Source organism: Podarcis liolepis (assembly GCF_965112155.1).
Source record: "Podarcis liolepis genome assembly, chromosome: 7".
NCBI classification, from domain to species: Eukaryota; Metazoa; Chordata; class Lepidosauria; order Squamata; family Lacertidae; genus Podarcis; species Podarcis liolepis.
The window spans coordinates 77,168,907-77,195,311 of record NC_139561.1 but is presented as its reverse complement, the minus strand read 5'-3'; the positions used below and the strand labels follow the sequence as shown (position 1 = coordinate 77,195,311).

At 49.1% G+C, this 26,405-nt stretch overlaps 2 protein-coding genes across 9 annotated transcripts; one reads left to right on the top strand and one right to left on the bottom strand.

Moving 5' to 3' along the window:
- Positions 1-450: 450 nt before the first annotated feature.
- On the bottom strand, positions 451-16,507 carry SMG9 (SMG9 nonsense mediated mRNA decay factor). 3 transcript variants are annotated; one of them, XM_083515360.1, is made up of 14 exons: positions 16,367-16,507; positions 13,428-13,584; positions 13,269-13,343; positions 12,129-12,372; positions 10,073-10,170; positions 9,672-9,784; positions 8,706-8,817; positions 7,756-7,851; positions 7,185-7,270; positions 5,816-5,922; positions 4,885-4,992; positions 4,497-4,622; positions 2,557-2,701; positions 451-1,225 (listed from the first exon to the last, which is right to left on the bottom strand). In XM_083515360.1, exons 2-14 carry the CDS (start codon positions 13,569-13,571, stop codon positions 1,147-1,149), a joined length of 1,533 nt encoding a protein of 510 aa, XP_083371486.1. In that variant the 5' UTR covers positions 13,572-13,584; positions 16,367-16,507; the 3' UTR covers positions 451-1,146. The 3 variants fall into 3 exon arrangements, with proteins under 3 accessions (XP_083371486.1, XP_083371487.1, XP_083371488.1); XM_083515361.1 differs by lacking the exon at positions 16,367-16,507 and adding an exon at positions 16,058-16,145; XM_083515362.1 differs by lacking the exon at positions 16,367-16,507 and having other exon boundaries at positions 12,129-12,389; positions 13,428-13,480.
- Positions 16,301-25,914, top strand: LOC310712377 (uncharacterized protein). Of its 6 annotated transcripts, none has more exons than XM_083515344.1 (3): positions 16,301-16,519; positions 20,166-20,252; positions 23,469-25,914. In XM_083515344.1, exons 1-3 carry the CDS (start codon positions 16,316-16,318, stop codon positions 25,638-25,640), a joined length of 2,463 nt encoding a protein of 820 aa, XP_083371470.1. In that variant the 5' UTR covers positions 16,301-16,315; the 3' UTR covers positions 25,641-25,914. The 6 variants fall into 6 exon arrangements, with proteins under 6 accessions (XP_083371470.1, XP_083371474.1, XP_083371471.1 ...); XM_083515348.1 differs by having other exon boundaries at positions 16,484-16,602; XM_083515345.1 differs by lacking the exon at positions 16,301-16,519 and adding an exon at positions 16,620-16,821.
- Positions 25,915-26,405: the final 491 nt, after the last annotated feature.

The window sequence follows — 26,405 nt, the reverse complement described above, 5'->3', positions numbered from 1 at the left end:
ATTTTCCACCCCTGTGCTAAAGAGATGTTCTGCCACCTCCAAGGTGGATTGGAGGAAATAAAAAATATTTTCAAGCCAACTTTCATTTTGCACAGGAGCCCATCACTCGAGAATCATGCTGCCTTATCTTTCTCTAGGTCAGGGTTTCCCAAACTTGGGTCTCCAGCTGTTTTTGGACTACAACTCCCATCATCCCTAGCTAGCAGGATCAGTGGTGATGGGCACTGTAGTCCAAAAACAGCTTGAAACCCAATTTTGGGAAACCCTGCTCTAGGTTAAGTCTTCTTATATCCCTTCTTCAGAGGGATGCAATTACAGACATTATTCTTTCAATAATTTTATAGGCCAGGCTATGCTCAACATACAGGCATCTATGCATACCCACACTAGAGATACTGTTAACAATGGAGGCAGTCTGGCGTTTTTTGGGAGGGAAAGCCACACACAACGTGAAACGGGACGAACAATTTATTAAACAAGAATGTCATATTCTCCAAAGAGAAGTTACTCTTAACTCACATTGCTGCAGGAACAAGAAAGCTAGGCTTGGATCGAGGAAAGGGGCAGAGACTTGAGGAGGGGGAGATGCGCCGGGGTCCACGTCCCTCAAAATGGAAGGTTATGAGCAACACACTTGACTACAGGGAAGTACTGTCTCAACATATACAAAGCAACAACTCTCGCTCCCCACTGACCTTTGCTCTGACCCACCACTGCAATTGCAGAGATATTATTTTTCCTGCTTAGAAGGGTAGGAGGTGGTTACTGGTGGTTCTGTCATAACTCCTACACTGACTTCTGCTTTCTGGAGGGAGTTGCAGCCCATGAGAAGACATACAGAGCTCTCCCGTCTTTGCACGTAGGTGGGAATCGGAGCCCTAAGAGACACGGAGCAAGACCCATGCTGGGCGGCAGGCAGTACGGTGGCCCAGTAGGGACAGCACACCAATCCTGTGTTTCTGCTCCTTGAAACTTGCATAGCATCACCGAAGGAGGGCTAGTGCCCACCCCCTACAGCTCCCTCTCTGGGAGACACACGTCGCTTTGTGCCTCTGGACGCCGGCTCAGATGCCCTGGCCCACCCAGCTTGGGGGGTGGGGGGAGCCTGGCTGCTGTTTGGCAGCTACCAATGCGAGGATGTCACGCTCAGGCCAGCAGGCGACTGTACTCGGAGAGAGCAGAGGATTTCTTCACACCATCCCAGATGCGAGCTGCATAGTGGAACCTGCCCGGGAGAGGGAAAGGAACATGGCAGTCAGCTTCAGCCCAGAGGCAAACTGGGCCCTACTGAGTTACCTGCTCTGTTCCACAATAGCCTCACAATACCCATAATGTTATGGCAAGTTAATCTGCATACGTATATTATTTATTTCTACTTTCAACTGGCAGATACTCAGATATGTGTGTGTGTGTGTGTGTGTGTGTGTGTGTGTGTGTGTGTGTGTTAAATTTTTGGAAGCAAGTAACAAGGGAGAAGGAGCACACTGGAAAGATACAAAAACCCCAGAAAACCGAGGCATGCAAAGGAAGGAAGGAAGGAAGGAAGGAAGGAAGGAAGGAAGGAAGGAAGGAAGGAAGGAAAACAGGGTAGAGAATCCATGCCTGACATAGAGAAAACTCAGGTTTTCAAGTTTTTGTCAGCCACACCCTATTTCTAAATTTCTGTGTGCAGGAGAGCTAGAAGCTTGCTTTAATATACAAAATGTGCTTCTTCAAAGGCAGATTTTACATCTGAAATCCACTTGTGCAGTGGGCCTGCATGCAAAGGAAATTTGGCAGCCCTTTCTCTGGCATACCAGAACAGGAGAAGGGCAGGCTTTTCACTCCTACGTAAGGGTGACTGGGGCCCCTCTAAAATGCACTGTGGCTCACAACACTACCCAACTGCCCGCAACTCCATTTACTATGGCAAATTTACCTCTTGCATCTCCTGAGGGTGATCTATATAGTGCACAACAGACTGAGAGAATGCACACTCGCAGGAGTGAGGCAGCTTTCATTATGCAGTGAAACTCACACTGTGTTTTTAGTAGAGGCATTCCTGACTCTCACACCCCTAGGTTTAAAATCCTCTTAAATCACATGAAAAGGTTAAGATGGAGCCACTTCAAAGGACGAGGTACACCTTATACAGCAATTTTTGCTCTGTTCTGAGCGGAAGTCTTCAGAATAACATACCGGTACTTTTAGACATCACAAAATGTCCAGTATATGCATCTCAGAATTGCCAGTTAAAGAGTCTGATGCACAGGTTCCTATCTCTGTGAAAACAAACTTTTCTTGCTAATTGGGAGCAATTAGTAATTTACAACATGTTTAAGTTTATGGCTTTTGAAAGCAGAAGCATACTTTGCCAGATGGGGAAGCTGGAACGTTATTTAATTACATAAAATCATTAGCGGGGAGAGCGACTTGCCTGACGAGAATGGATGGCTAATCAGATGCTCAATGGGCCTTGCAACCCACCAAGTTAAGACCCCTCTTAAGTTATTCTCCTATGCTACTTCAACCACCAAAATCTCTCTCTCTCTCTCTCTCTCTCTCTCTCTCTCTTACCAGTTCTTTTCAGTCAGGATGGTGTGGGAGAGCTGAGGCCGGGACATAGACATAATCTGGCTCCGAAGCTTGGCAATCAAAGACTGGAAACTGGGGTGCCCCTTGTACCCAGGCAGAAGGGAGAAGAGGGGGCTGCTCCCAGGGGCTGCAAAGGAAAGGAAGACAGGTGGGTTACTCCATCCGTTGGGGCATCTGGAGCCTTCACCAGAATGTAAACAGCCCTTTTCCAAAAGGAATTGTAATGAGAGAGAGAAAAAAAAACCTATCAAATAATAAAAAAACACTGATCCCGCGAGGAAAAAACAAGCAAGTGATTTGTTACCTGGTGTAACTGAGGTGACAGTTCAAGCCATGATGGGGCCATCACCGCATCTGGCTGGGTTGGAAGGGCAGGCAAATTGCTGCACTGGCCTGAAAAGCCAAGAGGTACTGGGCTGGCTCAGCCCCTCATGGAACACCGTGTTTGGAGGCTTTCAGTGGATTAAACTAAACTGGCACCAATTCCACAGGCACAAGCTGGATGGAGGGACACCTTCACATAATCCAAACCTGCCCCCAGCCCAGCACACTGGGGATGCAAGTTGCAGTGTTATTTGGAGCAGCAGGGGGAAATTCAGTGGATGGATTTTGCTCTGTGCTCCAGGGTTGCTGCAATTCCTCATATCAGGGCAGAACTATATGCAATCCATGCAGAAACCTAAATCACTAATGCAACATAATTCTGCTATTTTGGCTAAACAGGGTAGGCAATGAAATGTGCTCTTAAAGCCTTCCCTTCCTGCAGTTTCCCCACCCCAACTGTTCTTCTAGTAAAAGCCTATCTTCAACCCAAAGTAAAAGAAAAGGTAAAGGAACCCTGACAGTTAAGTCCAGTCGCAAATGACTCTGGGGTTGCGGTGCTCATCTCGCTTTAGAGGCCGAGGGAGCCAGCGTTTGTCCGCAGTCAGTTTTTCCAGGTCATGTGGCCAGTATGATTGAGCCGCTTCTGGTGAAACCAGAGTAGCGCACAGAAACGCAGTTTACCTTCCCGCTGGAGCAGGACCTATTTATCTACTTGCACTTTGATGTGCTTTTGAACTACTAGGTTGGCAGGAGCAGGGACCAAGCAACGGGAGCTCACCCCGTTGCAGGGATTTAAACCACTGACCTTCCGATCGGCAAGCCCTAGGCTCTGCGGTTTAGACCACAGAGCCACCCGCATCCCAAGTTACCCAGAGTAGACCCACTGAAATTAATGGACCTAACATAGACATGATCAATTGCAATGGGTTTACTCTGAGTAAAAGTGGAATACCACCGCATCCCGTTAAGCTCTTTTTTTGAGAGAACTAACTTGGCAGATCGCTGGAAGGGAAGGATTCTGAGCGCACAAAAGAGCTAAGCCTGTTGCCATCCCCATCCCATCTTCCACCCAGGAGCCACCTGCAGCTAATTCATATGAAAAAGAAAATGGTAGGCAGGTGAAAGCATTTCTAAGACTGATGTAGGACTGATGCTGTGCATTGCTTCTCTTTTTCAGTTTTGATTTAGTATTTGTATCTGCCTTTTCAAACAACAATGCTGTGCTCGAGGTGGCTTGCAGTAGCAATATAAAAAAATCAGCAGACATTGCAATTCGCTGTAATCATATCTAAAGCATGGCAGTGTATAAATAAAGCAGAAAACGAGTTCAGCAAACAATGCCATTCAATACAAACTCATAATGAATCAAAATACCAGAAATGGCTGCTGAGCACCAGCCCTGCTCTCTTGCTTGAGTCAATCAGCATGCATCCCTTACCTGCTCACATGGTGATTTAAATATTAAATGTGGATTCATTTATGTTGGGGACCAGTTTGAAGAGGAAGCTGCCCAGAGGCAGAAGGCAGTGGGGGCTTCAGCCCTTCTACCTGTTTAAATATCAAGCAAAAGGGCTGGAGACACAGCTCCAGCTACTCACCTGCCCTGGGCAGAGCATCATCCGAATCGCTGTCCATAAATGGAAGTAAGAACAGGTTGACCTCTGAGTCCAGGTAACTTTGAGGAAGGCCAGGAAATATGTTGCATTCCAGCATGGAGAGGGTGCCTGGTGGAAAGAAATAGTGTGGTTAAGCAGACGAACTGTCTTGAGATAACAGGAAATACGATTTTCTGGGTTTCCGGGGCTTAAGAGGTGGCAGGCAGGAAGTCATTGCTGCCTGCTGGCACACTGGGTCAGCAACCTGTTGTATTTGGTATGTATGAGAAAGCCCAAGTCTCTACATCGCCTCCTTCGGCAGGCTTCATCTTCTAGCTATTTTAAGCTCCACAATCTGGCCTTTCAAATAGATTGGGAAAAGGCACATTACCCTTATATTTCAGGTGAGAGTGCATCATAATCTTGTCAATAACCAGGTGCATCTGCTTCAGGTTCCGAGGGCAGAAGTTCTCCCTCTTGGCTTTGTTCTGGAGAAAAACTAGGCAGAGAGAGAGAGAGAGAGAGAGAGAGAGAGAGAGAGAGAGAGAGAGAGGTTTACAGATGTCCTAAATGTGCCTGTCCCAATTGTTCAAATCTAAACAAGAATAAATAGGGCCATCCCCACCCTAAACCAGAACTTCATCCAATTGTGGCGCTCAAATGAAGAGGAGTTGTCTCTTCAGATTTCTGAATTGGCAGCTGTTAACCGCTGTGGGCGTTATTTTGCCATGTCTACAAGGACGCTGCATAAACACACAAGCTTGCAGCTTGGGGAACCTCAGCTGTGTTTCAAGAGAAGAGATGGGGAAACAAGGAAACGCCAACTAAGATGCCGTTGGTGGCCTCTTTCTGCTTTGCCCCTTGTTTTCACCATCCCATTCCTTCTCCGGCCCTTGGGTCTCTGCCTCTACCCCCCACCATCCTTTGCTTTCTACCCCACTGCCCACTCCAGATCCCAGGGCCAGCTCCAGGTGTCATGAGGCCCAGGAAAAAGAGCTCCCTCCTTTATTGGTGGGACATTGTCTGGTTGTGATCCAGGCAGCACCAAATGGCTAGAGGCCACTTAAATTTCCACGATGCCCTGAATTGGGGGTCTGGTGGAAAATTAGAACTGCTGCTATGCCTGGCTGCCAGTTGCTGCTTTTGTTGGGAGTACCCAGAAATAATTTTATCTTTCTTTAGGGAGGCCCTTTGAGCACGTGTCGGCTGTAGGCCATCGCAGGACCCTGCCAGATGCAATCACTCTTGGAGACAGGATACTGGGGTGAGGATGGGACAGGCCACTGATCCAGCCCAATAGACGTGCTTATGCTGTTTCGTACCAATGTGCGGGTAGTATTCTGTGCCCTCATCCGAGCCAGAGGAGCCGCTGGATTCGTGACTGGGAGACGGAGTGGAGGGCTTTACCATCTCAGCTGTCTGCAAAAACCTGCAACAAAAAGCCAGCAGCGGTTGAAGACTAGGAATAATATTTTGCAATGAATAAGTAAGATGAAGCATTGTCTGAATAGACCTTGTCCCACCTCTAGCTGAGAATGGAAATACTGCAGGATCTTCTGCTACTGGCCATTTTTAAAATTTTGCTGTTGTGGGGGAAACCAAGTGATACCATTTCTGAGCGCACAAATAGCTGGGGCAGCTTTAAAGATGCCAATGGAAGCATGAAGGTGAAAGAGGCATTTTTCTTTTTCTTTCATCCAGAGCTACTGGGCTAGCACCTACTGGTTGGCATTAAGATGGGCAGTTAGTACCCACAGAAACAGATATCCCTGTACTGTCTGAAATGGACCAAACCCAATCAGCCCCTCACTATCAGACATACACTCAGAACTTACAATACAAAACAAACATTTTTTCCTCTTGTCAAGACCGCTTCAAAATGTATAGCACAAAATACCAACTTTTTGGAAATACTGGGTGTTTCTCAAGGATTTTAAGTACCAACAAACAGGGGAGTCACCAAAAGAAAAAATCCATTTTCAAGACTGCAAATTTTTCCTCAAGATCAGCCCTGCAATTAAGCTTTTGAAATTTCTGAATTTTTAAATATATCCACGCAACTTCAGAGGTGAGAAAACAAAATGAGGACTTCCAAGTGCATATCTGAAATCTATCAATTCCCTTAACTTACTGATAACAGCATATATAAAGAACATGAGGACTTATATTTTGTCTAGTAATCTCCAGTTAAAAGACACCCAAATCCAATGCCTAATGAAATCTTAGCGACTGAGTAAAATTCCCAGTGCCCAGAGGGTCATATCTTCAGCGTCCGGTATAGATGGCACCTCTCTGCAGCTCCCAGATGCAAAAGAAATTATGCTTTATTTGTATTAAATTATAGAGGTAGCAAAATCACCACATCTGGGAACAAGTTGCATGCTACCCAAATGTAGAATTCAGGTTCAGGTTTGAAGGGAAAGATTATGCCCAGCCCTCTTGCTTAGGCAGCAGAAAAATGAAGGGGCTTAACTCCTGACCCTGAGGCACTAGGGCAGGCTTCCTCAAACTCAGCCCTCCACATGTTTGTGGCCTACATCTCCCATGATCCCTAGCTAGAAGGACCAGTGGTCAGGGATGATGGGAATTGTAGTCTCAAAACATCTGGAGGGCCGTGTTTGAGGAAGCCCGGCCTAGGGCCTTTGGTTTGACTCTTCTGTTTCCTACAGCTGTGTGACTAGCATGTCTCACCTGTACAGGCTCAGATCAGTAAACCAGTCTTGTACCACAATGACCACATGGCAGACAGTGAAGAGGAAAGCAGCAATCTGGAGGGACTGGAAGGAAAGCAGATATGTGTAGGAGACAGGTCAGGGCTTGGGATCTCAGGGTACAAGGTTTTGATCTGAGCATGCTCTCAAGAATGCAGGCCAAATGACACCTTTGCTCCTGTGCTGAGAGCGCCATGCTTCAAAACCAGCCGCACTTTTGGTGGGAAACATCCTTTGGCATTATATGGGGTCAGATGAGTTTATTGAAGGGACAAGGCCAATGAAAAAAGAATTGAGAGCAAGTTATTTTCTAAGGATTACAGAAAATAACAGAACTGAGCCAGGAAGCTGGCTTGAAAAGGGCAGGAATTCCCCATTTCTCCAGCTTTGTTTTCACTTATGCCTTAGCACTGTGAGGACCAAAGGGACAGGGGAGCTACCTGTCTCTATAGGGAGGTTCACCCCCATCACCTGCCAGGTGAAGATTCTGCAGCTTATTCCCTAACATCCACATCCGCCACCATCACCCAACACATACAAATGGTCCCTACCTGCATCTCAACGTAGGTATGAGGCAGATTATACTCCGGAGGCAACTTGCGGTCATTGTTGATCAAGTGATCTAGAATGGAGGGACTGAGAATGGGCTACAGAGAGGGAGAGAGAAAGGAAAAAGCCTTTGGAGGGTTTTGTTCACCCTAGTTTCCAACCTGAGGCTACCCTGTTGTCAGTCCTCATTTCTTAGCTAAAGCTAGTCCTTTCCTAGGACACTAGGTTTTCCTACTGAATGATGCTACCTCCTTCTCAACAACTCATGGATGAAGCATTATATCCTGTGAATTGAGAATGTGACCAATTTATACAGTGGTACCTCAGGTTACATACGCTTCAGGTTACATACGCTTCAGGTTACAGACTCCGCTAACCCAGAAATAGTGCTTCAGGTTACGAACTTTGCTTCAGGATGAGAACAGAAATCGTGCTCTGGTGGCGCGGTGGCAGCAGGAGGCCCCATTAGCTAAAGTGGTGCTTCAGGTTAAGAACAGTTTCAGGTTAAGAACAGGCCTCTGGAACGAATTAAGTACTTAACCCAAGGTACCACTGTATTCTTATTCGTTTTGTCCTTCTTCACTCACCTAGATGCTCAACAAATTTGGTACTCACATAGCTCCAATCTCTCCTTTCTTGTACCCCATCTAACAAACCCAGTGGATCACTTTCTGCTCTCCAGACTGGACTAGCTACTCTGTCCTGCTATACCACACTCTGGTAACAGATGTCTTGTGGAAGAGAAGTGTTATAAACTGCCTTAAAGATTAGCTGCCTTGATTAAATAAGCTTCAATCTCACAACAAAAACAAACAGATCTTTCAACAAAGGTATTTGGGGCAAGGCAATGAAGGTCTGGCATTTAAACCCATCCAGGGTCTACTGAAAGTTGCATGGAGAATTCTCCAAAGATAGTCGGAGGCAATTGCAGAAAGATGACCAAAGCAGAGACCTGAGTGTCAAGGAAGATGATACGCTCCTGGGTGATGAAGAAGTCGATGCCACTGGTCTGGTTGCCCCCACGCTCCTTGATCTCCTGGCTCTGAGTGCGGAACACATAGGTTCTGGAAGAAAGGATTGGCAGGAAAGACAAAGCAGAGTTGATAAATCTATATTGAATTCCGCTTGTGGCAGTGAAGACTGATCACTGACTGGCTGAGCTGGTGCGAAGGCATGCAATGTTCATTCCTAGTGCTTAAAAGAAAAAAAAGATGAGAAAATGTCTGCAGCCACACATGTCAGTGTGAGGGAAAGAAAAGCTGTCAGTTTAGCAGGGATTATAATCTTATTTAGATACTGGGGACAGGAACAGATTCATGAGGCTGTGTTTTAACTGTTTTTACTGTCATGACTGTATATCAGATTGAGATGATTGCGTAGAAGGCAATGAATAAATTGATGATGACGGCGACACGGCAAGCTTTAGGGCTGGAAAGAGATTCTGGGATGTAGAGAATCTAAGGGGCAGATATCTCAGAGACAAGGTGGTTGAAGGAAAGATTCTAAGTACACAAATGAGAAACAGATGAAGGAGTCTTAAGGGCAGAGGGGATAGGGGATAAAAACCATTAAGAGGAGGTGGAGGATGAATGTTACATATTGACTTGAATCGGTCAGTTATTTGGCTTAAGGCTTCTAGTACCGCTACATCAGCGTCAAATAATGTCTCCAGCCAATCAAAATCACAAGGTGATAATCTTCAAAGCTTTATTTTCAGCATGCCCAAAATGCACTGCCCTGCATCTTCAGGCAACCCCACCCCCTAAACAGCTAAGAGGATCTCCCAACAGAGGAAGTCTCCCCAACTACTTTCCTTATTCATTCTCTCAACTTCATCACCCAACCCTTCATCACCCATTAAACAGTCTGACTATGCAGTTGTGGTTAACGGTTCCCCTGAGCCAAGCCCCCAAATTACCTTTGATCCTCTTCAGGCTGGTTGGCAGAGAGCAGTGACATCACCATGGATTTTCCTGTGCCCTGCAGTCCCAGCACCCCAACCACCAGCACATCTGTTTGGTCCAGGAGATACTAATGTGGGACAGAGGGGGAAAAACACTTGTAAAACATAACCAGCTAGGACACAAATCACAGGAGTTTTAAAGAGAGGGATTATCTAGGTATTGCTACCATCGTTTCTCAGCGCGGAGAAATGTTCCCAGGGAAATAACCCATCTCCAATGCAGGCATACTTGATCACAGAACAAGTGCCGAGCAATTATAAAGTGGGATTACTGGGAGAGTGCAGGAAAGCTGCAGGAAGAGGAAGGGGTGCAGGTGAAAGATGGCCAGTAGGAAGCCCCTGGACTTTCACAGTACCTCAATGGCGCTGTCACACCAGTTCATTTGGTCGTCCACCAGCTTGATGCTGTGTTTCATCTTCTCCGGGGCTAGCAGCTTGGCCTGGCCAACCACAGCTGGAATGGCAAGAGGGTCAGAGGTCAACAGGGGCCAGGTGAGAAGTCCCACATAAAGGTTAAGTGCATCATTATTTATTTAATTGATTAGTTGTTTAATGCAAAAATAAAAAAAGGTTGCCAGACAGCTTATAAAAAAGTGAAAATGGCCTAACGGAACAAAACAACGCATTCCAGTGAAGTCATTCCAATAACCCATAAGCAAAATACGGGCAGTGATCATTAACAGCTTTCAAAAGTCCCATTTACTCCCCATTAAATATTGCAGCTCTTTCTAGGAACAGCAATGGCATTTCATAAGGCGAGTCTGATTTCCCCAAGTTCTGCTCTGCCCTACTTCTTGTTTGAACTTTCGCCAGACATTCCCACACAATTCCAAGTCCATCCGTCCCCAGTCACAGGGACTAGCACAGTGTTCCCCAAACTTTTTACACCTAGGAACCACCCCACCGCCAGATTAAAAGTGAAGGCACAGCACATACACCCAAGAGAGGATATGTGCAAGATTTCTCCATCGGTGCCTAGCACAATGCGTGGGACTTCCCATTTAACAGCACTTCGCAAAGGTTGGAGCTCCCTTTGCTCGGTAAGTACAGGGCCAGTATCAGGGACAGATATAACTGTGCATCTGCTGAGGCCCACAGTACCTGCTGCCACCCTCCGGAGTTTCCTGGTCCTGCCACTCTTCCTCCTCCTATCACTGCTTGCTCAGTCACCCCCTTTCGAGTATGCAAGCAATGACAAGTGGCAACTCCTCTGGGCAAATGTGCAAAGCACGCAAGAGAGTGGGCAACAGTGACTTGGGAGAGGAGTGAACACGCTGCCCAGAGCCCCACCACCATCCTACAGCAATGCAAATGGAATGGACACCGAGTCAGAAATGGTGCAACTTTCTGAGTTGCTGGCGATTCCAGAGTGTCAGTCCATTGTTGTGCGAGGGCTTATCTAGGCATCTTAACTCAGGACTCAATCCTTTACACGCTTACCTCAGATTAACCCCCAATGAACTCAATGGGACTTATAGTTTTGAACAGATGTGCATTGGATTGCGTTGTCACCCTCTCAGGTTGATGCCGGTGCCTTTATTTTGGGTGGCCACACAAAGTGCTGGATGTACAGTGGTACCTTGGTTCTCAAACGCCTTGGTACTCAAATGCCAAAAACCCGGAAGTAAGTGTTCCAGTTTCTGAACATTTTTCGGAAGACGAACATCCAATGCGGCTGTCGGCTATTGTTCCCAGGGAGCCTGCACCAATCAGAAGCTGTGCCTTGGTTTTCAAACATTTTGGAAGTCAAACGGACTTCTGGAATGGATTAAGTTTGAGAACCAAGGTACCACTGTATTCAGTTATGTTGGCCAATTCTCCAAAGCACACTTCACGAGGCCCGGTGACACAGTGGACTAGAATCTTACACTGAGAAGTGAAAGAGGGACACTCTTGAGATGCTTTGCATACCTGACTGGCAGGGGTGCTTCTTAGCACTCTGTCTCTCATGGGAGTGTATTACAAATCAGGGCCTTAGACTGGTTAATTTTACAGTGGTACCTTGGTTTACGAACTTAATCCGTTCCGGAAGTCCGTTCTTAAATCAAGGCGTTCTTAAACCAAGGCGTGCTTTCCCATAGCAGCGGGGGACTCAATTTACAAATGAAACAACCCTCAACAGGAAGTGAAACATCTTCCTATTCCAAGGCAAAGTTCACAAACCAAAACACCTACTTCCGAGTTTGAAGCGTTCTTAATCCAAGTTGTTCATAAACTAAGCTGTTCTTAAACCGAGGTGCCACTGTATTTGATGCAGCGGGTAGACAATGCATTGGGCCCTATAAATTCCTCCATGCCCCTTCTCTCCTAATCACAGCTGGCCTTTGCAGCACCCAAAGTCTCTACATTGTTTTAGTCTGGAACAGGCCAATGAGGCTACACCTCCGGAAGTTGCCATCTCTCGTGACTTACGGTCCATGACGCTGCTGGGTGCAGTTGAGCCCATGCCCCGATTCTGGATCTGGTAGACCGGCTGCGTGGGGCGCTGGCCCTCCTTCTCCACCTTGGCGACAGCAGCGGGGGGCTGAGCGGACGTCTCCGTTGCCCCCGCGGGACCTTTGCCTTCCTCCCGTGACTTCATCAGCACAATGGGCTTCTCTATGGCCGGGGCGGCGGCAGGCGCTGGAGCAGGAGTGGGGGTTGGGGTCCCCTTGGACTGTGAGGACACAGAGGCTGAGGACACAGAGGCCGAAATCCAACATCTCTCTCGGCCAGAAACGGGAGCACAGCCTCATTGGCTGAAATGCAACACTGCCTCCTTTCCAGAGCTGGGCATGTGACACACACCCCGACCTCTGTGCTATCTAAAACAGCCGGGGTGGAAAAGAGGAGTCCCTTCTCTTGTGAGTGTCTACACTCCAGATTCCTTGTTCCTCCACCTCACCCTATGTAACTTCTAAAAGGGAAATTCACACAGAGAAGATGAAATTAAAAGAAGAGGGAATCTCTCTCTCTCTCCCCAATCCCTTTTCAAACAGAGAGGTAAGGAAAGAAAGAATTGGCAGCTAAGAAGTCCATAGAATACTCCTCTCGAGGAAGTGGATCAGAGTACATAATTTTATATGCACCCCACCTCTGCACAGTTCAAACCATGCTGAAGGCGACTGACAACATGGGGGAAATAAGTAACTGCAACGAACAAAAGTAAACAACAAATAAAACATTAAGAAACACAAAACTATTCCCACATCACAAAATCGAAAATAAAGACACAAAAAACAACAGCAACAATGGCCCCCACCTACCCACCCCCCGCCCTGTAATCTTTGGCTGAAGGGCCGTATACAAGAAATGAAAAATAAATAAATGATAAACTCAACAATAGCCCAGCCCTAGCTGCTAACCTCTAAGTTTTCTATTATATATCAACTGTCGATGACCGAAAGCATCAATAACTTCTGCTAAGCTTTGCTTGGCAAGCCTGTTGCTCAGGAGCAAGCCAGAGCAGCCACAGGAGCTCTTACTGGCCTCTTCAGAGGGCAACCATGGGATCGAGCAGGGGACTAAGGCCCACCAGGCCACAGCGTGCTGGCATTTTGTCTCCCAACCTACCCTTTCTGCAGGTGGCTTGGCCAGGATGATGGGTGTCTTCTGCATCACGGTTCCCGCCGGCTCATCCACTGGGTCCTACAAGGAGTAGAACAGGGTCAACTTGGGGACCCACGTCGCTCCCTCACCTTATTCCCACCGCAGCCAAAGCATGGAAATTACCCGCCGGTCTCGCTCGCGATCCCAGGGGACATAGTCACGATCCCGGCCCGGCCCAGACAGGCTCTGGTGACCCAGCTCCTTGTCACGGTTCCAGCGGCGGCGGCGCTCGTACAGCCCAGGCTGGCTGTGCCCCGACTCGGACATGTGGAAGCAGGACCTGGGAGGCGGAAAGACAAGTTAAGAAGCTGAATAAATAATAGTAATATCTGAGAAACAAACTTTAGTCTGAGTACATAAACAGCAATTGTCACCTGTTTCCGCAAGGATGCTAAGAGACACTCAAACAGAAGGTTTTGGGGAAGGGTCAGAAAGATGCAAGCATAGAGCAGAGAAATATAACAAAGGAAAAGGGCTCTGCCAAAGCCTCTCTTCCTATTTACATTGTGATCATGAGTCCTTTGCCTGGGGTCTCAGCTTGGGAGAACGTGGCTGAGGTGTAAAATATGTGTATAGAAGAAGGTGTCCCTTTTCCAGATCAAGGGCGATACTGAGAAGCCTTTGAGGGTTGGATTCAACTATACCTACCGTACCTGAACAACCCTTCACTGGGTTGTTTCTTGGTCACGCTGGGGTGTGACTGAATGTTGAGAAGCAGCATGTGCAATGCCCACACATGCATTGATTATTAAGAATGCTCCAAAAACCAACAGGGAGTGGGAATTGCTTTTTCCTCTGTAAACTATCAGTCATGAAAACCAGAAGACCAGAAGTACAACTTGGAATCGAATATTCTTCCCTTGCCTCTGAAAGTTCAGTCGACCGAGTTTCAACCACAAACCTACCCATCCATTTCCCAAGGCATAATCCATACCTCTTGAGATATAGGAATTTGGGCCATAATTCAAAGGCCTCAGGCCCTGAAACCTGCTCCAAGGTGGGCTCACAGCTCAGCAAGAGGATGCAGAGAAGCCTCAGGTTCCATCCATGTCAGAACTAACCAAACACGAAGGCAGGACTAGGAAAGACCCTACCTGAGGACTTAAGAACAACGGCTGCCACTCAGCGCTGGGCTGGATCATTTGCCTTCACCCATTGGGTGAGTTGCACCACTGTTGTTGCTTTTTAAAGGTGGTGTTTTGTTTTTTGTAAGGCTAGGACCCGAACCAATGAATTCAAGAAAAAAGATTCTGACTAAACATCAGAAAGAACTTTCTGACAGCAAAAGCTGCTTGACAGTGGAACAATCTCCCTCAGGAGGTTGTGGACTCTTCTTCCTGGGAGGTTTTTAAGCAGAAGCTGCATGGCCACCTGCCATGGATGATCTAGTTGAGATTCCTGCATTGCGGGGGGTTGGACTAGATGACCTTTGGTCTCCCTTCCAACTCCAAAATTCTATTTATACTACGATGCTGTGAAACAGAAGCAGATGTGTACAGGGGAAGGGTGATAAGATGCCAAGGCTGAAGGAAGCCTTGTTCCTGTACCAAACGTGTCCTTGTATTAAAGGGATATCTGCAGGCTCTCTACAAGTGCCCCCAGTCATCCAAGGTAAGGATTTTCAAGGGTGGTGTCCTGCCTGTGCAATTCCCTTCTTCAGCAAGGCCTACCTAGTGCCAATACTGTTATCTTTTGGATGCCGTGCAAAAGCATTTCCATTCTCTTAGGATTTCTAATGCATTTAGCATGCTGTAATTTTATTGCACTTTGTTTTGATTTCAGAATTTTTCTTTGGCTTCGCAAACCACTGGAAGCTTTGCTGAAGAGCGTCATATAAATGTTTGTAAATGTTCCTTGATCTTTAAAGAGCTGTGCTGTATACATTCCGGTAGGCGCAACATTTTCTCCTCTGTACCTATCAAAATTCCCTCCTCCATGCAATTATTAAAAATATAAGGGCCCGGCTTGCACTTTAAGGTGACCAAGTGCAAGGAAGGGAGTGTTGAACCTGGCACTATGTTGCAGTTTGGGATCAAAAGTGGGACTTGGATCAGCAAATTACTTTAAGGTTACTGGCCTAGATTAAACACCTATCTGTCTCAATGGCTGCATCCAGATAGAATAAAGCTAAGCCATGAGTAAGCATGGCTGGAATAAACCTAGCCTCCCTCCCAGTGATAGCCACGAGAAGATCAGGAGTTTTTGCTTCTAGTTTTTGATTTACCAGTTTTGGCTTCAGCATTAGGTCCAAACTATGTTTAATCCTTCCCAACCTGATGCCCTCCAGATGTTCTGGACTACAACTCCCATGAGCACTGGGTGTGATGACAGTTGCAGCCTAAAATATGTAGAGGTCACTATGGTTTGCTGAAACTCAAGCTAGTTCCCTAAGCCGCAGTGTGAAGTGACTTTGTTTCAAACACACCATCGCTGAGCTTAACGTGGACAATATGGCATGATGTGGATGATCAAAACATGAAGCATTAGCTTCTTTATGTCCACGCTGGGAGATAAACAAGGGCTATACCAGCCTGAGGGGAGGGGAGGCTTGTTATTGTCACAGTAAACCATGGTTGCTGTTGCTTTTTATTTTTGCAATGGAGCATGGGAGGCACATGAAAATGATAAGGCTTCTGAGCATGTGAAGAGTGTCTCACGACTGTTGCTGTTGCTTTTTATTTTTGCAATGGAGCATGGAAGGCACATGAAAATGATAAGGCTTCTGAGCATGTGCAGAGTGTCTCACGACTTACTAATTTAACCACCTCCATTTACAGGGAAAGTCTCCAGGTCTGAAGTCATAGCTTCTAAGCAAGGTCTAACCATAGGTTGTTGTTCTGGGCGTGGGGTGGGGGTGGGCAAGCAAAGGGACTATATTAATTGGCGGAGGGATACACTCATATAATTCGGTTTTAACGTCACTAATGCAGTATACAGCGGAGGGATATAGAGGAAAATAAGATCCAACAACCAGCGGATGGATACCGCAAACTCATTTTAACGTGCAGCGCATGGATACTAGGGCAAAACCCGGAACTACCCACTCCGTCCCAGAGAAATACCTGAGCGGCGGGGCGGTAAAAGCCAGCAGCCTCGCTTACGCGGGAAAGAGATCCTCCGAGTGTCCCTTGAGGCAGAAGGTAGCCTTAGGCGGCGATAACACCTCGTTGAATGCCGGTTGGAATGCGGTCCTGCGAATCAGCGCATCTCGGAAGGTAGCAGGGTTGCGGACCTCATCGGCCACCGTTGCTTGAGCCAACGCGCATGCGCTGGACGTCATTTCTCGCTCCGGGGACGGGTGAGCGCCGTTGGCTTTGGATTGACGCATGCTCAGTCTGCGGCAAGTGTGTGCATTGCAGCGCTGCTTTCGGAGCCTTTCGTTTGCCTAGGCGGCGTTGCGGAAGTAGTTTCATTTGTACGCATGCGTCAGAATCCGAAGAACACGCGTAGATTTATCTCATTCCGGGGGCGGGGCGAGAAACCAGAGCGAGGCAAAAGGCCAGGCAGGGCGAATGGGGTAGGCGGGGCTTCCCACCTGGAATGGTAGTGGCGTGTAATGGTTGGAGCAGAAAAGAATAGTAATAATAATGCTAATAATAATAATAATTACAACACAAAACTTTTCCCCCAGCTATTAACTAGAACTTGCCAGAAGGGGAGTATTTTGGTGGTGTTAATAAATAAGATCATAAAAATAAGTAGAAGTGTGTAGCCAAAAAAACTAAAAACAACCCCTGGCTGCCTAATTCAATACAGCATTCAGTGCAATAAACTCGTTTACTCTGGAGTAGGGGGACTCACTGAGCTACAGGCTGCGTCAGTAGTAGATAGGTAGCCGTGTTGGTCTGCCATAGTCAAAATAAAAAATTCCTTCCAGTAGCACCTTAAAGACCAACTAAGTTAGTTCTTGGTATGAGCTTTCGTGTGCATGCACACTTCTTCAGATACCTGGCTGCGTCAGGTCAATCATGTCTTCACTTTAAAAACTTTTTTTCTTCCTGCATTTGCCTGAATCCCCGTTTAAATCAATCTAAGCTAAATCCAAATCAAATGTGGAAATTCACAAAAGGCACACAAGCGTCTCCTTGAGCCCCCTTTGGGGAGGGAGGGTGTCACAATACTGCACTAGCAGCAAAAAACCGCTCCGGGAAGAAGAATTCTGTGGAGACTGAAAACAAGAGCAGCCAACTAGGATCCAGACTCGCAGCAGCCTTATCCACGTTAGGCTCGCTTTGTTCTCACACCCTTCCTTTCCCTCAATCCGAATGGACCACAGCTTCGTAAAGCCTGATCAGCCCTGCGGTTCCTTGAAAAACAAAAGACCGCTCCCGGAAGCCTTGCTCGGGCTCAGAGTTGGATTGGAATAAGTAATACCAGTCCTAAAAGGGTGCCTCGGAGCATGTGCAGAGTGTCTTTGACTCTGCCCCATCCAAGAAGCTTTGTTCACAGCATGAGACTCAGGTTTCGAGCCCCACCTTGGGCAAAAGATTCCTGCCTCGCAGCGGGTTGGTCTGCACGATCTTCGCGGTCCCTTCCAACTCTACAAGTACTTCCAGAGCATGTGCAGGGTGCCTTTCAGCTCCCACGGGCTTTGAAGCATCCTGACTTGGAGGGGGGGTAAAGGTCCCCGGGACCACGAAGGGTGGTGAGTCCCAGGCGACCCTGCGGCGCCATTAAGCTGAGGGACGGAGCACGGGGCAGGGAGTTCCGCAGGTCATCCGAAAGCGCTTGGCTGGGAGTGTTAAGGGGAAAGGAATCGAAAGACTACAACTCCCAGCAGCCTCTGCGCCGTCGCCACCCCCACCTCCCCAGCAATCTCCGGGCTCGTTTCCGGCCGGTCGCCGTGCGCCTTGCAAAAGGGGAGGCGGCGGCCGCCGCAGTAGGAAGAGCAGCGGCCGCGGTGCAGCAGGTCGCGTGCGGCGGGCTCTCCCCGGAGCGCGGGCTCTTGCGGATGCTCCGGGGCGCCGCCCTCCGAGCACCATGCGGGAGGGTCTGCTGAGCTGGCCCGGAGCAGCGGCGAGGCCTGCGGGACACGCCTTGGTAAGGTCGAACTGGAGCAAAAGGAGGCAAGTTTGCAGCCCGGGGGAAGGGGGCGCGCCCGCAGCCAGCAGGCGACCCGATCCCTGCAAGGGAGAGAAAAAATGCCCGCGGTTAGATGCTAGGCGGGGCTTGGAAGGGGAACTGGCCTGGATTCGCCCCTTCTGTATAAAACGCAGAAGATGAATAGATTCGCAGCGGAGGCTGCTCGAATGGGGCGCTGCCCCACCGACTCCAGCCTGCCCCAGCTGCATGCCTTCCTACTTACTGCTAGTCCAAGGGGAATCACTGGCCGCCAGCTTCCTGCTCCTCCCCAGACTCAGAGTTGCCCTCTCAGCAGGGAGGAGGAGGGGGACAAAGCTAGAGGATTAGTTGGCTCTGCCTGTCATTGAGTCTCATTCCACCCAGGGTGGGGGTTTCTGCCATTCATTCTGCTGGTCCCAGTGGAGCTAAAAGAGGGATGGGCGGCCTGGGTTTCTGTTTTGTGTGGCATGCGCACTGCTTTATCAACTGATGGTGTGCTGTTATGTCCTATCCCCCCCCAAAAAAAAAAAAACAGCTGCAGCACATGGCCAGGATCTCTGCACCATTACCACAAGCAGGAGCCCATCTAGTGCTGCACACCTTCATACAGCTGTCCCAGCAGGAGCTAGGTGGTCCTGTGATCTCCCTCTGGTCCACAGTCTGGATTCAGCCTCCTCCATGTTTTTGCAGAGTTACGCTTGTGAACTGCAGTTCCTGAGCTTTAATTGTGGGAATGGCAGCCAGATCTGCTGTTCAAGGCACGTAATCAGAACTCCTAGGTTAGGAACAGGAGCAGCTGCCTTCTAGTGAGTCAGGACATTGGTCCAACTAGCTCCTGCTGCACTGGTGCTTCCTAAATATCTCTCCCCCGCCCCTCCAACCACTTGAAAATTGCAGAGGGTCTTGGGGGACCGCTTAATGATTTTCCTGCTTGCTGTAGCAGTTGTAACATGCTGTGCCAGACGCCGCATGGTTTTTAATTGCATTTTAGCAGATGAGCCGTAGACCACCTGGAAGAAGCTTGTGGGCCGCTGAGACCAGTGCCAGTCTACACTGGCAGTGACTTTCCAGGGTTCCAGGTGGGGGGTCTCTCCCAGCCCTCCTTGGAGCTGCCGGGGATTGAACCTTCATGCAAATGCTCTACCAGTGCGCTGTGGCCCTTCCCTAAAATGTGCATGGCTCTGTTTCCATTTGAGTGCAAGGCATCCTTGGCCAATCTGAAGCTCCCTCCAGATGTTTTGTGCTACAACACCCGTCTGATGGGACTGGGAGTTGTAGCCCAAAGCAATTGGAGGGGGCACCCTGGCTTAAGGGCTAGCGCAGCAGGGAGGCTGGGAATCAGATACTGCGATGAGTTGTCAAGAAGCTGCTGCTGAATCTCTCAAAATGGCAACCTGGAATTGGTGGAGCTTGCATGTTTGCTTAGGAACAAAAGTTATATGGAAAAGGGGGAAGGTGCACTTTTTCTACAGCCCAATAATGCAGCTGCAACTGCTTGGTATGAGAGCTTGTGGCCTTGGCGGCATGGGTGGCTCTCTAGATCTAGGACTCCTGGGTCCCTCTTTCAGTCTTGCCCTATGGGCCCGACTGGAATTGATCAGCAGAGTCATCTTTTCTGTTCTCCTTTCCCCACTGTCCCAAGCTCAGCAGGTTGGCCCATTTCGTTGTCTGGGGTGACACGGGTTTGGCAGTTTCCCATATGACACATTGTCAGTTTCCCATATGACACGGCCCGCAGTTGTGAATTCTGATTTTTCAGGAGAAGGCGAGGATCGTTCAAGATGTTTCTCCTCATTTCAGGGCGCTATGGACTTGGCAGGGATGGATGTTGGAGCTGAAATTGAACTGACGGAAGATGGGTCTCTGGATGAACTGCCTCTGCACTTGGTATGCAACAGGGTCTCAGCTCTTCTCCCTGTGGTGTGGGGATACCCAAATTGCTTCGTCTTTATAGATCTGCACCAACGTGTGGCTTATGAGGGTAGTATGAGAGGCAGAGGGTACCTGGGGTTCTGCACTCTTCTCTGTACTATCCCACTCACCCCAATCTTGCATTTTGTCTAAATTCTGTGTGTTTGCCAGCTGTTTACCTTACACTAACCCAGAAGGTTACATGGAGCATCAAGTATACAGTGGTACCTCTACTTACAAATGCGATCTATTTCGGGGTGCCATTTGCACCCTGAAAAATCTGTAAGTAGAGCACCGCTACTGCATGTGTGCAAAACACAATAGAGCGCATGTGCGAAGTGTCAGATTGCTTCTGCGCATGCATGCGTGGCGAACCCAGAAGTAAACACTTCAGGGTTTGCCGTGTTCGTAACCCGAAAAGCCGCAACGTGAAGCAAACAAGGTATGACTGTACAGTGGTGCCCCGCAAGACGAAAAACTCACTAGACGAAAGGGTTTTGCGGTTTTTGAGCTGCATCGCAAGTCGAATTTCCCTATGGGCTTGCTTCGCAAGACAAAAACGTCTTGCAAGTTTGTTTCCTTTTTCTTAACACCGTTAATACAGTTGCGACTTGACTTCGAGGAGCAACTCATAGAACGCGGTGTGGTAGCCTTTTGGGGGGGTTTTGGTGATTTTTGAAGCTTTTCCAAAACTTTTCCGACATCGTGCTTCGCAAGACGGAAAATTCGCTAGACAGAAAAACTCGCGGAACGAATTAATTTCGTCTTGCAAGGCACCACTGTACTAGTAAAAATATTCTGGTTTTTAAATAATCCCCATTACCCTAAATTAAGCCTTGTTGCTTATAGTGGTGAAGAGCATGAGCAGTGAGCTGGAAGTCTGTGATGCAGATCTTTGCCCCACAATGAACTTGAGCAGTAGCCTTAAATGCAAGTCACTGTCTTGTATCTTTTACATGGGGATAACTTGGGTTTGCTTTGCACAGTCATTCTTCTTAGGATTGTCAAGAATAAACCTTTGATTCGTTTGAGAAACAAGCATATCACTACTAAATATTGGGTTGAGTCCATTGTTGGCTTTGCTCAGAGTAGGCCCATTGAAAGTAATGGGCAGGACTAACTTATACCCATGGAAATTAATAGAACTAACTTTGGATACAGCTGGATTCAACCTCTTTGCTTTTATCTTGGTCTTCTTCAGAAGTGTGTGCAGAGCAAGGCCGTAGTCCACTCTCAGGGGGAAATGGTCTATTGTATTTATTTACGTACATTGATACCCCACCTTTCTTCCATCGATGGAACTGAAGGTGGAATCCCTGTGGTTCCTTTAAGGTCTCCCATCCAGGCCCTGATCCATCCCAGGCCTGCTTAGCTTCAGCAAGGTGGTGGGCTAGTGTATCATTCAGGAATTGTTTGAACTAGGCAGTGTTCTCCGTCCCAAATCTTTTAGAGGTTAAATGGGGAACCTGTGGCCCTCCAGATGTTAGATTCCAAATCCCTGGCCTTTGCCCATAAGGGCTTCTGCAGACAGGAGCTGGGGTCCAACAGCATCTGGATGGCCACAGATGCATAGGATTGCAGTATAAATCCTGATATATAATCATACGCTCCATACAAACCTTTTGGCATTCTCCGGGCTTCAGCAGAAGCCTCGCTTTTCCCCACGACTTACTAAAACTAGGCAGGAGAGCCCATGGGGTCAAGGTGTTTTTCTGCCAAGGATCTCAGACATAGGCTTGGGATTCTCACATTCATTTTCTAATCACATTCTGTTACTTGAAAACATGTTTAGTTTTTTCTCCTTTTTCTGCTTCTTTTACTTCTCTTTTTATAACTGGTTTGACTTTTTTTGGATGATTTTATTTTGATCGGCGATTTTGTTGTTGACCACTTGGGGATGTTGTTTTAGAACAGAAAAGCAAGTGACCCACAGCTGCCAGAAATCCCATCCGACAAAATTACTTTTGGTGTCCCAAGAGTCCGCCAAGCCTTGCATTTTGCAACCATAAGGCTAGAAACTTAAGAGAGAGAGAGTCCTGAGTAGATCGAGAAATGCTGAGTGGATTGAGAAATGCTCAATACTTGTCTTCTGTTCCCTTCCTCCTCCCACCATTCCAAATTTGGAATTGTGACGTGCGCACAACTGTGTCTGTAGCATGTGATGCTTAATGGTGTCTGGTGTGTTGTTGTTTTTTATTGAAAGTATTTCAATTATAAAGGAATAAAGTGATGGAGAAAAAAGGGGGAGAAGTGAGAGGAGGGGAAAAACAAAGATGTGTATACGGGAAAATATATATACATGCAAAAATGCACTGTAATATACTCCCATGCATTCTTATGCATCAGGCATGTCCAAAGTCCATTTTGGGGGCCTAATCCAGCTCACTGGTCGGTTTAACCCCTATGGCAGTTTATTTCCTGGGGTAAAATCCTAAAAAAAAAAAACCCTTAACAACTTCAACTCTTAAAAAAGCTCAAAAACGTGTGGGTAAAATCCTAAACTTCAATCCTAAAAAAGGTTAACAACTTTGGCTGACCCTTTGGTCGGCCCTCACGGCCCTTCACTTCATCAAATCTGGCCCTCTTTGAAAGAAGTTTGGACACCGTTATACTGGGTGAGTCCTTTAAAAAAGGCCCCATGGACACAGAGTACACATGTTCCATGGGGCCTCTTTTAAAAGACTCACCCTGTATAAATTGATGTAGTCTTTTTATCCAAAGCATATGTAGATATTAATAGCCTGCTACGTTCTGTATCAACTCATTCTATTTATTTTTTTTGAAATAATTTTTATTAATTTTACAAAATAAATTTCACATTTACCACATTTAACTTTTAAAACCAAACAAGATTCTTCCAAATCTTACAACTTCCCTCCTCCCCTCTGTGGGCCCTTTATATGTCTAAATCAACTGCATATTATAGTTCTTCCACAATATGGCCCTCCAAAATATCCACCGTCTTTGTAACGTTGCAAGAGTTACTGAAAGCCTGCCAAAGAACTCAAATGATTACAGTATTCTTTTAAATACAGTTTATATATGTCCCATTCCCTTTTGAAACTTTGGTCCTCTGTATCAGCACATTCCAAACAACGTCCTATTTTTCCAAACAAAGCCTACTTCTGTAAGCAGGAATGGTGTCTGGTGTTAACATCTTCTCTTAACATCTCTTTCTCCTTCCACCACCAGGAAAACGCCAAGAACTGTCTCTCCTGGGAAACCCTGGATGCCTCCAGCAGCGATGACGACGGGGAGGCCTATTTCACCTTCTACCTCCCCGCCCGGCGCCCGGCCCGGCCTGCTCAACGCCTCCCAGCTCAGCGCCCGCCAGCCTCCCCCTCCGCCCGGTCGGCCGCTTGCGCGAAATGGATCCCTCCCTTGTACCCATGCCCGCTGCGCCCCAGCCTTCCCACCGCCCCTGGGAGCCCGGCGTTCGGCGCTCACCAGTGCCAGAAGTGCCTGCAGGTCTTCATGGAAGAGTGGCACTACGCCCAGCACCTCAAGGACCATGCCCAAGAGGAGCTGCAGAAGCCCGTGGCGCCACCACCCCGCGCACGCTCCCCGCCCCGCAAGCTGCGCTGCCTGGAGTGCGGCAAGCGGTTCCTGCACCCAGAGCACTTTGCCCGGCACACCAAGTGGCACCTGAAGCTGGTGCGGAAGGGCATCAAGGTCTGCCACAGGAAGGGGTGCAGGCGCTCCTCCTCTTCTTCCTCCTCCTCCACTTCCCCCGCCTCCCAAGCCGCCTATGTTTACAAGCCCGCCGAAACGCAGCTGGGAGCAAAAGGCGCGTCCGGCCTGCTGGCCGCGCAGGAGGCTCCGGGGCAGCTGAAGAGGCTCCAGGCGCCCCGGGCCCAGAAGGCGGGCAAGCGGAAGTCCTCCAAGCACCAGAGGAAGCTGCAGGCTGCCAGTGCTCCGCCCACCGAGGGCCTGCTCGGTCCCGCCCACCCAGGGCATTCGGTGGCCATCTTGGACGGGGACGTCGGCGTGGCCCTGCTGCAGCCGTGGCAGAAGCAGGAGGCCATCTTGGAAGGCCAGGTGGCGGGGGGCCTGTTCCAGCCGGCGGTCATGAACGCCGACAACCAGATCATCATCCTGGACGGCGACGAGGCGGAGGTGCAGGCCACCCTCTTTGACGGACAGGGGAACGTCAACGCCCTCCGGCCTCTTTTCCTCCGGGCCGAGGAGCAGGCGGCCATTTTGGACGCTCCGGTGAGCCTGAGCTCCCTTCAGTTGGGCGGAGTCAATAAGGACCAGGTCGCCCTCGCCGCCGGCTGGGTCTCCCAGAACCCTTGCACGCTCCTCCGGACTGTGCTGCTCCAGGCGGACGAGCAGGGGGCCGTCATGGACGGCCAAGCGGAGGCCAGCCCCATGCAGCAGGTGATCATCAAGACCTCGGAAGGTGCATCCACGCTGTATCTGGACCCGGACCCTCACCTTTCTTCTGTGGACTTGGCCACCCTCCACTTGGTCCCTTTGCACCAAGAGTCGCAGTTTATAACCGTCCCGTACGGGAACGCATTGACCTTGGACAGCACAGATCCGGCCTGCGACGGGAACGGGGCTTGGGAAGAGCCCCAGGCCGCCACCGTGCAGTTCTCGGGGTACGTGCCAAACCCGTGTCAACAAAACAAGCAGCCGTCACCCCCGGCGACCGCCAGCCTTTCCCCCAAAGGCTCCGTGGTTGTCCGCCTGGTCCCCGGCACGTCCGGGGGGGACCACCCTGAGGTCTTGGACCTGGAATACGACATGGGCGGCGGCATCCCTGTGGCCTCTGAGCCGTGGGAGGCAAATGGGAGGGCTGGCCCAGAGGCCTACGGTGCCGAAGTGGTGGCAATGGCAGAGGAGGACTTCATCGTGGTGGAGGTGGACCCTGACTCGAGGGGCCCCAAGATGGCGGCGGTGAGCCGCCCCCTCAGCAGCCACAGGCGGCGGGCCTCCAAGAGGAGAAGGGTTCGGAAGCCGGCCAGACGGAGGAGGACTGTGTGGGGCTTCCGGTGCCCCGATTGTGGGGCACGCTACAGCCGGGTATCCCAGCTCCGCGCCCACCAGAAGTGGCCCCGGCGCCGAGGGCGGGGCTTCCTGTGCGAATGCGGGACTTCCTTCCGCGGCCTGCTGCACCTCCTGAGGCACCAGCTGCAGCACCTGGAGGAGGCCCTCTTCATCTGTGCGGCCTGTGGGAAGTCCCTCAAAGGGCACACGGGCCTCGCCAGGCACGGCTCCTGCCACCCTCGCCCGGCCCACTTCAGCTGCCCGTGTGGAGCCAGCTTCCAGCGCCTGTCCCGCTACCTCTGGCACCACGTGAGGAACCAGCGGCCCGGCCTGCGGGTGTACACCCTCTCAGGTTTCCTCCCCTCGAGCTGAGCCAGGGGGGCTCGCTCAGTCAGGGCCCCAGGAATATCTGGAGGTCCTGTTGAGAGCAGACCCCCAGCCTTTCGCCCACCAGTCCCTTGGCGGTTTGCCTCGTATGTCTGGGGAACCGAAGACAAAAGGCTGCTGCTTCCGGGGGAGCGTTAGTCTGACACGGTGTACTGGTTGTGAAGCTTAACTTGTTTCTGTTGGGATGTATTTCTTTTGTTTTGTTCCCCTCCCCCCATGTAATTATGACTGTGAAAATTAAAACAGCAAAAGATGCTGACTCCATCACTCTTTGCTTACCTGCAGGGGGAGGCCTGTGTGGTAGCAGAAACCTGCGTTTCTTATGTGGGTTGTGTTCACAAGAGGTAGGCTGAGGTGTGTAGGCTGGGATTGTTCAGAAAGGCATGGGCTGCAGCGTGAGGCACAGAGATACCTGGAGGGGGCCAGCTCCCACCATCCCTGACCATTGGTTGGAGTAACCAGGGCTGATGGGAGTTGGAGTCCAACAGCACCTGGGCGTGGGGGGGGGGGAACCACATCATATTGGCTGTCCTTCATGTAGCAGCTCAGCAGACTCAGAACACATTTGGGTTGACTGCAAAGGTGCCCCCAATGAACCAATCAACAGCTTCTTTTCACATTGTAAGTTATTTTCAATACGGGTGCCTAAACTAGGGATGGCAAACGCCATCTTAAGCTGTGCTTCCTCCTGCCAGAGAATGCAGAACGCATCTTCAAATAGGTTTTTGCAACATGTGTGCCTGAGCTGAA

Coding starts and splice junctions, on each gene's coding strand:
- LOC310712377 (XM_083515344.1), top strand. CDS start 16,316: ATGGATACTAGGGCAAAACCCGGAACTACCCACTCCGTCCCAGAGAAA. Junction 16,520..20,165: donor GAATCAGCGCATCTCGGAAG/GTAGCAGGGTTG, acceptor TCCTCATTTCAG/GGCGCTATGGACTTGGCAGG. Junction 20,253..23,468: donor ATGAACTGCCTCTGCACTTG/GTATGCAACAGG, acceptor TTCCACCACCAG/GAAAACGCCAAGAACTGTCT.
- SMG9 (XM_083515360.1), bottom strand. CDS start 13,571: ATGTCCGAGTCGGGGCACAGCCAGCCTGGGCTGTACGAGCGCCGCCGC. Junction 12,373..13,268: donor CCAAGCCACCTGCAGAAAGG/GTAGGTTGGGAG, acceptor GTGTCCTCACAG/TCCAAGGGGACCCCAACCCC. Junction 8,818..9,671: donor CAGCCTGAAGAGGATCAAAG/GTAATTTGGGGG, acceptor CCTTTCTTCCAG/AACCTATGTGTTCCGCACTC.